The sequence below is a fragment of the Pantherophis guttatus genome, chromosome 6, assembly GCF_059756535.1.
Source record: "Pantherophis guttatus breed Tessera chromosome 6, ASM5975653v1, whole genome shotgun sequence".
In the NCBI taxonomy this organism is placed as follows: domain Eukaryota; kingdom Metazoa; phylum Chordata; class Lepidosauria; order Squamata; family Colubridae; genus Pantherophis; species Pantherophis guttatus.
The window spans coordinates 97,151,507-97,165,585 of NC_142068.1; the positions used below are offsets into that span (position 1 = coordinate 97,151,507).

At 46.9% G+C, this 14,079-nt stretch overlaps 1 protein-coding gene across 27 annotated transcripts in view; it reads right to left on the bottom strand.

Moving 5' to 3' along the window:
* The window catches only part of ANK3 (ankyrin 3), a 286,682-nt gene that overhangs the window by 16,959 nt on the left and 255,644 nt on the right, over positions 1 to 14,079 (bottom strand). For 20 of the 27 annotated variants that reach the window (XM_087872279.1, XM_087872283.1, XM_087872293.1 and 17 more), the window contains 2 exons: positions 2,204 to 9,874; positions 1,460 to 1,534 (listed from right to left, as the gene is read on the bottom strand). In XM_087872279.1, coding sequence (XP_087728405.1) covers positions 1,460 to 1,534; positions 2,204 to 9,874 — 7,746 coding nt within the window. The remainder of the gene's footprint in view (positions 1 to 1,459; positions 1,535 to 2,203; positions 9,875 to 14,079) is intronic. The other 7 variants (XM_034435340.3, XM_034435338.3, XM_034435341.2 and 4 more) reach the window with 2 other exon arrangements.

Genomic DNA, 14,079 nt, shown 5'->3' on the forward strand with positions numbered 1-14,079 from the left:
TATTCGTGTTTTATTTGAACAGCCCATTTAAAAATCAAATGTATTTCTGACATCAAATGACACCACCAGTTTTTATTCTCAGAAAATTCAGCCTAAACTTCCCAACACACCTCAAAGGTCAAAAAGTGTAGACCAGGGGTCTCCAAACTTGGCAACTTTAAGACTTGCGGACTTCAATTCTCAGAGTTCCTCAGCCAGCACTGGGAGTTGAAGTCCACAAGTCGTAATGTTGCCAAGTTTGGAGACCCCTGGTGTAGGCAGAGAATAATGAGAGTCATTTTCAGAGACAACCTTGAGTCGCAGACTCAGGAAGCGAGGATAAGATAGCTATGGGTCTTCTCTCCATTCTAAGTTCTTTTTACTTTGTTGGTCTCAGTCTGGACTGAAACAATGGTCCAGGCAGGGGGAGGGCAACCCTTGACAACCTCCAAACATACAACATTATGGTTTGGACTCCAAGTTTCCATATACAAAGCTGAGACCAGAGACTCCCCTGTCATCATCACAACCCAGCTCCATTTGCTCCCAGCATTGCATCAAAGGACCAGAATTGGAAGGACATCTGCTGTGGCCAGAATGAGGGCAAAATGAATGGACTCGTCTGGGATAACTCTCCCTCCTCCCTAACATCCCCACCCCCACCCCCCCCAGGATAACAAGTGCAATGCTCAATCCTTCCCCTTCCATATCTGAGATGAATGCCAACTGGGCAGCCTCCAACACCTCAGTAGGAAACAACGAAAAGAATCTGGCTTTGTGGCTTGCTTGGCTATTGTGATGATTTATTACACAGCAAGAAAGGAGATACCAAAGTCATAGGAGAAGACTCCACATGATACAAGCAAGTGTCCCAGTTGTAGCAGCCCTTAACTGGCCTCAGCTGACCTTAATCTGGGTAGCATTTTGAGAGGAGCCTCCAGGCAGCCCCAGGGCTGCAGAAAGGACTGAGATGACAAAATATCATCTAGAAAAAGGTAATATCTCTGACACTGTAGTGCTGCTGCCCACAAAAATGACATGGATGCATCAACGGAAGCATCAGCTCAACAGGACCATCCTTAACTCCAATAATAGTGTGGAAGGATGTTTTTCTTTATCTTTTCTTACCAGCTCTATTATTTATTTTTGAAAAATACCAGGAGCTCCAAGAACTCTGCTCTTTCCCATTTTTCAGCTGAAGAGCAGAGCAGGATGGACCTGGGACGAATACGTTTGCCCTGCCCTCCCCCCTCCATCAACGCACAGATACACACATCCAGGGAGACACAACAAGGTGAGCCTCTCAGAGGGTTGCTACTTTCTAGAGCAGGGGTCTCCAACCTTGGCAACTTTAAGACCTGTGGACTTCAACTCCCAGAATTCCTCAGCCAGCAAAGCTGGGAGATGAAGTCCACAGGTCTTATAGTTGCCAAGGTTGGAGACCCCTGCTCTAGAGCATCATAATATTCCAAACCCTTACCTGTCCAGCTAAGTCCCAGGTGATCAGCCACAATAGCCATCCTTATATCTGTCCGCTCGCATGGGCTCTGTGGACCTGTGATTTACAATTCTTCTATTAAAAGGGTAATGTGAAAGGGTGCTCAGCACTGACTAACATAACTGTAATACACTGTGTTATTTTAATAGGTGCTTTTAGTCCAATTACTAAAAAGAATGGAATGCCCTGTTTTGGTTCTTTTTTTTAAAATATATATATAGATATATATATATATGCAGATTCGCAGATCTGGAACTTTCCCCTTTGAAAGGCTAGTAGTGCTCATCTACATGATGTAAATATTGTGTAAATGGAACCAAGCATGCTGACAATCTATCTAATGAGTTGAATAACATGATTTAATTACTGGTGGAGGGGAGGGGGAAAAAATAGCCCACCAGGAACTAAAGAATGAAAAAAATATTCTTTCTTTTGACAAAGGGCAAAGTTTGACTGTCTGGGGGCATCTGGGGGCAAACATGAATGTCTCCGGCATGCGTCCCTAGCTATCTACTATACAGACTTCACATAAAGGAAGAAAGAAGAGTATAAAAGACAAAACATAGAGATGACAATGACAGAATGAGAACTAGAGGAAGTCTACTACACAGGCAATCACAACAGTTCATGCACTAAGATCAACAAGTTTAAAGTTTTACAAACTAGGCTTGACTTCCACAGGGTGAGCCCGGAGAGCTCCAGAAACCTGACTCCCTCCATTCTCACCAGTCCTTCTCTTACTCCTCCTCCTCCTCCTCCTGTCACTGTCGGACTTTTCAATCTTTGATTTTAAAGGTGCTGCCTCTGTTCTCATATCTCTAGCGGGCTTCGTTGCAATGGATGGCTGGAAAACTTGAGTGGCTTCGGACAGGGATGTGGTTCTTGAGGTACTATCTTCTTCTTCCTCCTCCTCCTCCTCCTCCACCTCCTCAGATACTCCTGGTGGCATTTTTTTCTGTTCATCAGATAGTCGGTCGACAAACTTTAAAGCCTCACCGCTAATTCCCTTAAAATATTCAATAGAATGTTTACATACCTCCCTAAGCTGACCTTGCTTTGCTTTAACAGTTGTTGCGGCTGCAGCTGCGGCAGTGACGGTGGTGGTAGATCTTACCTTTAATGGTAATTTAGAAGGAGAAGAGTTGGCCTTGCTTCTCTCTATCTGCCCTTGGCTTTGAGCTGGTGGCACTTTTCTAGCTAAGGCCAAGTTATGCCTCTGTGTGTTTTTTATGGGAATCTTAGACCTCCCCTCTACGGGTGGAGAAGAGCTGCACGGCTTCCTTGGGTCAGCCCTCCTGGCCTCCCTGACATGACTCCCCCTACCGGTCTGGCTAATGCTATGCAGCACAGCGTCTTTGGCTTTTACGGGAAGCCGGGAGCGTGTTCGATTCCCGACTGGTTCGGAGGGCGCCTGCTGCTCTCTGAGTCTTTTCTGCTTACAGACTCCTTGGGTTGCACCGGGACCGTTTCCTGAAGGGTGTTTCATTGGATTAGCTTTCTGGGTGGGACATTTGGACTCAAAGTGTTCATTTAGCACTACTGTACAAGTGAGGTGATTGGTAGGTGTGGTGCATGGGTCCAAATTGTTGTTGTTATTAAAATTATCTTTTGGAAAATCATACTTTTCTGCTTCCCTACTGCTGGTCTGGTTAAGCACAACTGTGTCTGCAACCTCCTCTACAGCTTCGCAGTCTAACCCCTGAGTCCCTGGTGTCACCGTCTCTAGCTTATCTGCCATTTCCCCAGACATGTCTTTCTTCAGCGTCATGGTGGAAGCCGAAATGCCCATTTTAATCGGTGTGCGCAATTTGGGATCGACTTTAGAAGCGTGAAGCGCCACGGACGACTTCTCCAGTGAGCTACAACCAGGTGTTGCTTCCATGCCATCTCCACTGGCCTGGAGGATGAGCTTAGGTTCAACTGTTGGCGTTTCTACTTCTCTCTCTATGGTTTTCTCTACCGTTTTGTCCCCTGACTGCGGCTGTGTGATGGCAGTGACTTTATTGTTATCCCCTTCCCCCTTGTCCCCTGACTTCCCTTCAGAAGTATGCTCACCAATCTGAAAAAATTGGAGTCTTTCTTCAACAAAATCCCTCTTGCTCATGTCAATTGCACCACTGCGAGTCATCTCAAACATCTTCCCTTCATGAAACGGGAAGGGGTTGGGCTCACTAGTTGGGGTACTTTCATCTGTCGGCGTCCTAGCTGGCGTCGTGTCTGGGGTGGTGGCTGGAGACCTGTCTTCCACCGCCAGGCCAAAAGGCTTGGTGTCATCATCCCTGCTTTTGGATTCAAAGACTTCATCATCTCCACGGTTACTGGACCAAGGGTCAAAATCTAGGCTCTTGGTGGCTATAGTTTTAAAAGGAGTGGCAAACTCTTCATCTACTTTGTAACTGAAATATGTGTCAGGAAACACGGTCCTGTCAGGATGTCGGCCTTCCAAAGTGAAGAACTGCGCCCCCGACTTTTGTTCAGCCTTATCGACATTTTTTTCAGCTGCTGGACATTTTGATAAGGGTTTCTTCTTTTCCTCAGAGCCGACTTTTTCCTCCTCCTCAATAATTTCCAGCTTACTTTGGCTAAAACTCCGATCAGTCTGTTTCAAGATGCCTTCAGTAACCCAGCTATCTTTTTTAGTTTCTACTGCTGGATACGCGTTCTTGGAATCGCTCTCGGTCAGCCCATCGTCCTCATCTTGCAGATCGTACCCATCGAGAGAGTCAATTTCGGTGGCGTCTGTATCGTGGGAGAATTCTGCGGTGGTTGCTATTGAGCACTCGGTAACTGACTGGTCATTGTTCCCATTTGGTGCCACATCATTCTGGGGGGATTCGAGAGCCAAATCAAATTCATTGGACTTTCTGGTCTCCTTCATTTCAGAGAATTTGCGCGTGGCGATCTCCTTCCGGTCGTCTTCGATATCGTTCAGTTTAAACATATATCTTTTAATTGGAATGGGCTGGTACAAAGACTCATCATCACTGGAGTCGCTTAGATCTTCTCCTGGCAGCACAGGAGAAGGGGGCTGAACGCGGATGACTGGTTCAGCCAGCTGACGCCTCTCAAGTTCATCCTGAAGGTTGACTTCTGTCAGCTCCATGTCGCTCTCAGAGGAGGGACGCGGCTTTTCTGGTTCTGAATGATCAGCATCTAATGGAGGAGGTGGTGGAAATTCAATGTAGGCCACCCGGTTTCCCTTCGGCCTTTTGTTAGATTCCCTGTCCAAGTTAACGGGCAGCTCTTGCTCAGTTGGGGGCGACTGTTTTATGGAGGTGGACTTGGCTTCGGCCTCCTCCTCAGACTCCTCCGACACCTCGGGGATTGGGCTCGGTTTGCCGGGTATGTAAGCAATGAGTGAATCGGGTGTTTTGGAGGTAAACTCGTAACTCACTTCCTCTGAGCTTGGTGTCTCTGGGGTTAGGGGGCTTTTCCCAGAACTGTCCATAAAGGACACCTGTTCTAAGGTGTCGTCCTCTGGGCTACCTTGGGGGGAGGGAAGCTGCTTCTGCTGCCTGGTGGTATAAAACCCCCCTCTCGTCTCTTGCACTGTCTTACTTTCCTGACTTACAATTTTTTTGATAGTTCCTTGCTGTACCTCTCTTTCATACTGCCTCCCTACCTGAACAAAACTGACATAAACAGGTAGTGTTTTTATCTCCTTTGCTGATTCCTCTGTTGCTAAAGGGGATGGTTTCATCAGGTCAAATTTCTTTGCGGGAGACAGTTTTCCTGGACTAACTTCTAAGGAATCGGGTGTCTTACTAGGGGATGACTTTGCTTCCCCCTGAGGAGGACTTAACTGGAAGCAACTGAGTTGCCTGGTGCTGGCTGGACTATATTCTACCCCTTTCTTTTGTTCAATCTCATCAAATTGTCCCTCAACTTTTTCCTTATCCATTCTGATGTGGGGCAAGCGAGTTGGCAGTTCGTGGCGTGCAGTTGGGGACTGTCCTTCAAGAACGCCACCTGCCAACATACTTTGCTCTTCTGAAACTCTTTCTGGAATCTGGGGTGCCGTCAGTGGTTCTTTTTTCTTAGAAATCCTATCCCTCACTTCGCTGGGATAGTCCCCTTCTCTGACAAGGTATTCTCTATAAAGCACCTTTTTGGATGGAGACTTTACAGTCACTTCCTTCACCTCCTTAGAACCTGATCCATTTGTGGACACTTTCTGCTCATATTCAGTCACAGTGATCAGTTCACCAGATTTGGCCAAATCTTTAGTCTCAAGAGGGTCAATCTGGTTTTCTTTCACTACATCTTGCACAAGCACATGGGAAAGTTTTTCTCTCTGGGCTTTAGGGGAGGCTGTCCCAGGACTTTCCCATGTTCTATAAATCTTTTTATCCCAGTGCCCCTTGGCTGGGACAGGCACCGCACTGGCACCATAGGCCAAGCCCTTCACCTTTTGCTCTGCAAAGGCAGAAACGGTCTTGCTTGGTATTTCATCCTTGGCCTTGGGGACCTTCAGAGGAGATGCATCCTCAATAATTTTGCCTTTGCCCCTGGGGCCATCTTGAAAGCAGCCGGCAGGAGGTTCCTTCTGCAATGCTAAATTCCCATCCACCAGGTCTATCTCTTTGGCCTGTTTTTCTCGGGAGTAAAACTGATAGACTGGGAGCTTGCTGTCCTGCAACTTTTTCACTGGGATTTTAGATGGCGCATCCAGCTTTTTCTCCTCTGGAAGCATCTCCTTACTTTTGGAGCCCAGGCTCTGTTCAAATTTTAGCCTAATGGAACTGAGCTTGGATTGCTTCAACTGGAACCCAGTTGGCAGAGCCTCTGGGATTTTGCTCTTCTGAGCTGCTCCCTTCAAGTCCTTGCTCGGCTGAGAGAGAATCTGCCTCTCTGGGCTGCTGGGCAAACTGGCTGCCTTCCTCTCCTCAGATTTTGGCCAGCCCTTCCCATCCTGAGCACAGACTCCTCCTCCTCCTGCCCAGTCGCTTTGTGACTCAGAAGCAGTCACCTTCTCCGGACTGCTGCTTGCTGATCTAAGGCCCACACCAGCTTCTCTCCCATTCCTTTTCTGCTGCTTCTTCGGTGATTGCAACTCATCGTTCAGTTTCTCTGTCTTGTCCCGGAAGAACTGCGATACTTCGGTCAGCTTTTCTTCAGCCTCCTTAACCGTCCTGTCCACCCTATCTTCATACATCAACTTTTCTCTACCTCTGTCTAATCTGTTCTCGGCAAAACGCATCCACATAGCATGCTTTGGGCTACTAACATCTCCGGAATAATGCAACACTGTCACTTTCTCATAAGGATCATCTTTTGATATTTTACCCACACCATTTTCTGATATCTCTTTAGAGATTTTGGTGAGGATGTCTTGTGGGGATGCTGGGGCTACTTTTTCTCTGGATCGTTTATCAGGCCCCTGAAAGTCTGAGCTAAGGGGGGGGACATGGTCAGTAACTGACTCCTCGGTGTCTGAGTAAGACACATCTAGCTTTTCTGAGAGAAGCATTTTCTCAGCAAACCTGTAAGATTCCCCTCTTAGTTCTGACAACTCATCGTCATGGTACTCTACTGAGTGTTGACTCAAAAGCTTCAAGGTTTTGTACGAGTCATCAGACATAAGTTGGGCAGAACTAGGGCGACTGTCTTCTTCCTGGGAGACAGGAGTGTTTACTCTAGAAGATTCCAAATAAGAATGCAGGGACTCTTCAGCTGTCAGTTCTTCTTCTTCGGGCTGACCTTGTTCATCTGAACAAGGAAGGGCCTCCTGCTTTTCCACATCCCCTTGTGACAAGTCTTTCTGATATACATACATTTCTTTCTCTGGATGCTTTTTGGTTTCTCTAATAATGACTTCAGTAGGCTCAGCCTGATTACCTTTTTCAATATGGACCTCTATTATACGCTCCAGTTTGGGTTTCATTTTGTAGTCCTTCTCTGCGGGCTGGGGTGACATTTCAGTGGATTTGCCAGCCTCTGGGGAGACCGAAGACTTATGCTCAAACAGACCTGCCAGCTCCTTGGAAGGGTCCCGTCCTGACTGAAAAGCTTTCATGATGTCGTGAACGGACATGGTTTCCTCAATTCTCTCTGAAGGACTCTGAGTGCATGGGGGTTTGTGGTAAACCATTCTGGTGGTGGTACTTATGTGGGTTTCTTCTTTCACACGGACACCTTTAGCCAGGGCACACTCGTCTTCGCTACTGGCCTTCACTTGAAAGGCATTCCCCTTCCCCTTCAGGGAGCTCCCATTGGGCCGGGGCTCCAGCTCCATGAAGGTGCTGACCACTTTGGGTGTGGGTGGTTCTTCTGCGTGAGGCTCAGAGGCCTCTCCCCCCGATGAGGGTTCATAGCTACGGATCACGTGCACCACTTCAGTTCTGGTCTCCGTGATCACAGGAGGGAGCGGCACCTCATGGAAAAGGGGCTTTGGCCCCGTGCTTTCTGCACTCTGTGGGGCTGAAGGGGTCTTCTCACTCCTGGTCTCAAAGCCACTATCGGACAAAGGACTTTTATCTTGATCGTGCTGGGAAAAGTCATCGGGAGACTCCAAAACAGTGTCAGTTCCAAAAAGGGAATCGGCAATTTTACACAATTCTTTCTCAGAAGTGGATGGCCTCACGGAGGCTGGCGGCATTTTAAGTTTATGTTCTTGTAATGCAATGGCTGGTTTTAGAACCCTTTTCTGCCTCTCTTCCCCTTCCCTTCTCCCGTCGTCAAACTTGTACTTTAAACTCGCCAGGGAGCTACTGCCAATGTCATTTGTTAGGTAATCAATGACTTTGCTCAAGTTGTAATCCTTTTCGGAGACAGCTCTAGCTTTGAGCTGCACCTTTTCTGGGATAATCAGAGGAGGGATGATCATGCCCTGGCATCTGGCTTCGTCAATCTCACCTGCACTGAACTCTACCCATTCCTCCTCAGAGGAGTGTCCTTTATCGTTCTGAGAGAGTTTGGCCGAGGCTTTATTCTCTACACAGACATCTTTTTTCAGTATCTCGCTAACTTTGACTAGGTCCTCTTTGACTTTCTCAACAAGCTTAAAAGGTTCTTCATCATCTATTCTACCCTCTTTGGCCAGCTCTGGTTGGAACGCCTTCTCCTCCATTACATCTGTCTGCAATATTGCTGTCATTCTCATTAGGTCCTCTTTCATCTCAGCCACATCTTTTAATATCTCCTGACTAGAAGATAAAGATGACGGTGTGGACAACTTAAGGGCGGAGGGTGCTAAGAACAAAGATGATTTGACGGGAGATGAGGTTCGGTTAAAGGGAGATTGGGTGCATGTCTCTGTAGTCAATGTTTTAAGAGGTGAGAGCAAGGCAGCTGCTGATTTGGCCAGGGAGGGTGTCTCAGGGAGCTTCTTTAGTGCTGGTTCTGACAAAACATTGACTACAGAATAGACTGGCACCGTGATGGTTGATGAAGTTACTGACGAGGTAGTTGCTGAGATTGACCCGAGAGACGCATAGAGCATCCCAGTGGAAGGAGCTCTGATTGACTGAAAGGCGGACGGAGTCGAAGACACGTGCGACCTGAGTGGAGAAAATGGCTTTGCAGGAGTCGCCGGCAGCATTTTCTCAACTGTGTCACTGGCTGCTTTAACGGCACAGCTTGCGGAAGCGGCTGCCACCCCCATCTTCTCCTGAAAGGCAGCCGTGGCCTTGGGACCGCCGATCAAGCTGATGGGAGATGGGTATTTCAAAGGTGATATGGATCCGTTCACCATGGCCACCTCTGGGTGCCCAACCGTGTGTTTCACGGGGGATGCAGCCATTGTGACTTTAGAGGGTGACACGGCATCAACTGCTGATTTAGCAGGAGACGCCACCGATTTTAAAGGTGAAGACAAGAGAGGAGAGGCTGATGTGATGATGGACTTAAATGGCAGGCCTGAAGAATACATGTTAAGGTTAGATTTGGGAGAGGCCGGAGGCGTCATGGTAATGGATGACCTCTCTAAGAGAGACCCAGCTGTGGTCACAGGAGATGTCCGAGTGGGGAACCCAGAAGCCGACACCAGCCCTTTCAAACCAGCAGCTTCCGTGGCGGTAGGAGCTCTGACCAAGGACCCGGGAGAAACTTGCACATTATAGGGAGGCTGGGAAACCATGGTTTTCATAGGCGAGATTGTCCGAAAGGATCTAATTGGAGAGGCTACATCACTAACGGATTTAACGGAAGATGTGGTGGAGGCTCCTAGCGTGGATTTGATGGGCGAAGCAGAGGAAACCGACCAGATTGACTTTAATGGGGAAGCGGTTGGTGTGTTAGAAGACGAGCTGGAGAGGGACGTGAAGCCCGATTTGCTTTGTCCAGGCACAGTGATGGGTGCTGTGGTCCATGACTGATAGGGTCTTGCGGACAAGAATGGCTTGTAGGAATAGGTGGTGGGCAGGGATCTCGTAGCCGTGGCACTCCGTTCAACTGTTTCTTAAATGGTTAAACCAAAATAATATATAGAGATATATAAAACGTAAAAATCAACAAAAATGGTTGAAAAACAGAGAGACCAGAGAAAAAAATTGGTCAGTAAACGTTTTGTAATATTACAAAAAAAGCAAATACAATTGTTCGCATGAAATCAGAATGAAACAGGTAACAATCAATGGCTAACAGGAGGGGAAAAAATAGGAATGAGCCATGTCATAATGGATAATCAAAAATGTTTATAAAAAGGGAAATGGAAAAAGACAACAAGAAATGAAAAACAGAAAAGCACAAGGCAACCGAATCTGCAGACAATGAAGAAAACAGAAAAGGCTAAAAAACAGAAGTCCACGCTGGTCCAAAGTAACAGCCACTATCAAAAATTCTTCTCTCACTTCCTATTGACTTTCTGATGTGCTGAATTTGAAGTTTTAAATCTTTCAGTTCCATTTGCCTGTTAATTTATATGTCTTTGCTGCCAGCAAGGGTCACAATTTCCTCAGGATTGTCTACTTTTAAGGGCTTTAACCATTTTGTTAAGTTCTTGTATAGGCTTGTGCGTGTGACTCTGAGCAACTCTGCTTGAGAAACACTCCCAAATCTTTCATGCAGAGCCCCCTCCCCTCCCCTCTCCCCCTCTCCAGAAATCTCTCAAAGTGACAGGCAGTTGATGTGCAAAGTGTGAAGCCAGGGGAATAAAGTCAGACCTCTCTCCCATGCACGCTTGGTTAATGCTTCAGGCTCACAAAGCCAATAAGAGCAAGAGCTTTTCTGACTCAAAGATTAAAACAACAATGAATAAAAAATCCTCTGAAAGTCAAATTATTCATGCAATAGTCCTTTAGCTTGGTAAAACGTAAATAAAAAGCTTCATGTGGAATGACTTTAACAAGCATTTGTCATACAGAAAAAAAGAGTACAATTAATGAAAAAACATGGCAAGCGAAGCAACCAAAACTTTTCACTTTTATTCATGCATGATTTATCATGTCAAAACAAGCATGAGGAATAAAATGACATGTGCGGTGTGTGCTATGCAGAATACATCAATATTCAGAATTATTTCCACAGAAAACATTTTAAAAGAAGAGCCCACTTTTTCTACAAGGCCGAATGTCTTGGTACCTTTTGAGAATATTTTTTCAAAGCAAGGAATGCAAAATTCATATCCCACATTTAAAAGCAAATGATGTTATTTGTGAAAATGGTTTTCCTGACTTCTCTGCTGCTGATCTGAGCGTGCTAGTTTAATCTGATCCCGAGGGCTGCTGGGATTATTAAAATGTATAACTTTCAAAAAAACCTTCCAAAGTCAACTGAATTTATCCTTCTAAGACTAAGTTTAAATTCTAAGACTGAACTGTCAACCCTAAGGATAGCAACTCTACAGTCCTATCATTGGCCTTCAAAGTTCCTCTTCATAAGATACAAGTGATGATTTGATTTGATTGATTCATTCATTCATTCACTGCCCTGATTCCACAGTGATTCTGGGAGGCACTGACATGGGGGCATCAGATGATACTCTATAAAAAGAAGGTCAGTTTCAAATTAGGAGATTCTTAGCTACATTGATGGAGTTTTATCACCAGCTTCTTCCCTTCTAGTAGAGAGACTGGTGGGGTCTGGTATAGAGGTGGTATTCAGCCGGTATGCACTGGTTCACTCGAACTGTTGGCAGAAATTTGGCCAAGGTCGCCAAACCGATGGCTGGCTGGCCATGCCCCCGAACCAGTCCCCCGGTTGCCGCTCGCTCACCCCGCCTGCCATGTTTGTCACCGCCATGTTCTTCATGCACACGCATCCCATTGCCTTACAAGTCCAAGGGGATGCGCATGCGCGAAGAACATGGCGGTGACGGCAGCAGCTTTTTCTGCAACCTTTGGTACTTTTTGGCGGCTTGTGGTAAGATGCCGCAGCCGCAAGGCGCCTCTCAAAAAAGCAGCAGCTGAGAGGCTTCTTTGCCAGCTGCTTTCCAGCAGTGGCAGCTGGCTGGGGGCCACCAAAAACTCTGGTCAGCTTGCCTTCTGGACTCTGGACCAGCCGCCACGGAAGGTAAGCAGCCCGAACAGAGGCGCGGTGGTGGGAGAAGAAGTGGGGCTAGGGTCGGGGCCACTAAAGGAGGAGAAACAGGGGCGACTGGCGAAGGGAGGGTGGGGGCAGATAGGTGGAAATTTCCAAAATTTTCCTACCTTTTCCTGTGGGCGTGGTTAGGTGGGAGGGTCATGTGACTGAGTGGGTATGGGTGTGAGTGATGTCAAGTTGGCCACGCCCACTCACACATGGGGCCCCCCACCTAGCCACGCCCATCGAACCGGTAGCAAAAAATTTTGAACCCCACCACTGGTCTGATAGGTAAGAATGCTCATTGTTTAATTTCCCGTGTGTTGTTATATTAAGGAAGCTAGGGGGAAATGCAGTGTGGTAGGTGACAATCCAGTACCAGCAGTTGGGAGCTCTGTGCCTGTGACACCAAAGTTTTCTTAATATAGTAGCTAGAATTTCCCAGTGCAGGAATGTAAAAAATGTAAACAAGTTTGTACGTTGAACATACAAACAAACAAACTGCTATGCAGTGGAAAATGTAAACTAAGAGGGCACCAAGATTTAATTCAGAAGATATGAGTTTGAGAATCAGCTACAACAGCCAGAGACTGCCAACTGCTGACCGTGGCTCATGTTACCACATCACGCCGAGTCTCTGGGAAGCTTTGAAGAGTTGAGCTTGCTGAGGGGAACTCTGACATGTGAGCTAAAAACAAAACAAAACAAAAAAATGACGATGGACCAAAAAAGGTCCAGGGTGCTGCTAACTTTGCATCCATGGAATGCCTGGGTCACAGAGGCTTTGAAGAAAAGGGAGGACCATCGTCCTGAGCTCGATCCCTGAAGGTTCTAATTAATTTATGGCATGCTGATATTAAAATGATAAAGGCATAACCTCCATGTCAATGAAATAACCTTCTTGTATGCTTTTCTTAAAGTTACTTTGATAATATTTCAAATCAACCGGGCCATTTTTCTAGTAGGTTTTCCTCATCGTATAATGAAAATTTTAATTTAAAATTCTATGTATCTATTCACTGTACAGTTGACCCTAATGAAGTCCATAGGTTGGACTTCTGTAAGATTAACTGTACAGTGAATAAATATAGAATTTTAAATTAAAATTCCAACCTTTAATTCTATAGGTTGGAATTCTGTGACTATGTCTGATAATACTTTGGTCCAACCTATTAATGCAAAATCCAATTCCTATGTGGAGGCCTGTAATACAAATACACAGGGAGACCCAGATTCCGTGCCTGTTAAGTGTCGTTAACTATAAGTAAAAGGGAGATTTTTATTAGGAAATTCATGACATTCCAGAACAGAAGTGCTCTAGGCAGTTGCTTTTTCTAAAATAAGCTTAATTTGAGAGCGGCTCAATGTAACATGTAGTTCAGGGGTGTCAAACTCAAGGCCCTGGGGGTTGCTTAGATCTGGCCCACAAGGCTGCCCTGGAAACAGTGAAGGACCGGCCCATGGTGCCTCTGCCAGCAACAATGGAGCTTGGGAGGGCTGTGTGCGGCCCTAGCGAGCTCTGTTTTCGCTGGCAGAGGTTTGCAAGACGCGATCGCAGCCAAAACGGCGCTCGGGAGCCCGTTTTTGCTGGAAGAGCACTCAGGCCACCACAGGCACCCCTGACATAAGTGACATCAAGCTGGCCATGCCCCCTGGCCTCCTGAGGTCAAACAACAACCCTGATGTGGCCCTCAATGAAATCGAGTTTGACATCCCTGATTTACATCATAGTTCACGGGTGTCAAACTCAAGGCCCGGGGGGTGCTTAGATCTGGCCCACAAGGCCACCTTGGAAACAGTGAAGGACCGGCCCGCCAAGCCTCTGCCAGCGAAAACAGAGCTCTCAAGGGCCACGTGTGGCCATCCCAAGCTCCGTTTTCGCTGGCAGAGGGTTGCTGGAGGCCATCGCAGCTGAAAACGGAGCTCGGGAAGGCGCACGGGGCCCTCCTGAGCTCTGTTTTCAGTGGGAGAGGATTGCAGAAGGTGTCTCAGCCGAAAATGGAGCTCGGGAGCCCGTTTTCGCTGGCAAAGCGCTCCGGCCACCACAGGCACCCACGATACGAGTGACATTGAGCTGGCCACGCCCACCCCAGCCCCCCGAGGTCAAACACAACACTGATGCGGCTCTGAATGAAAATGAGTTT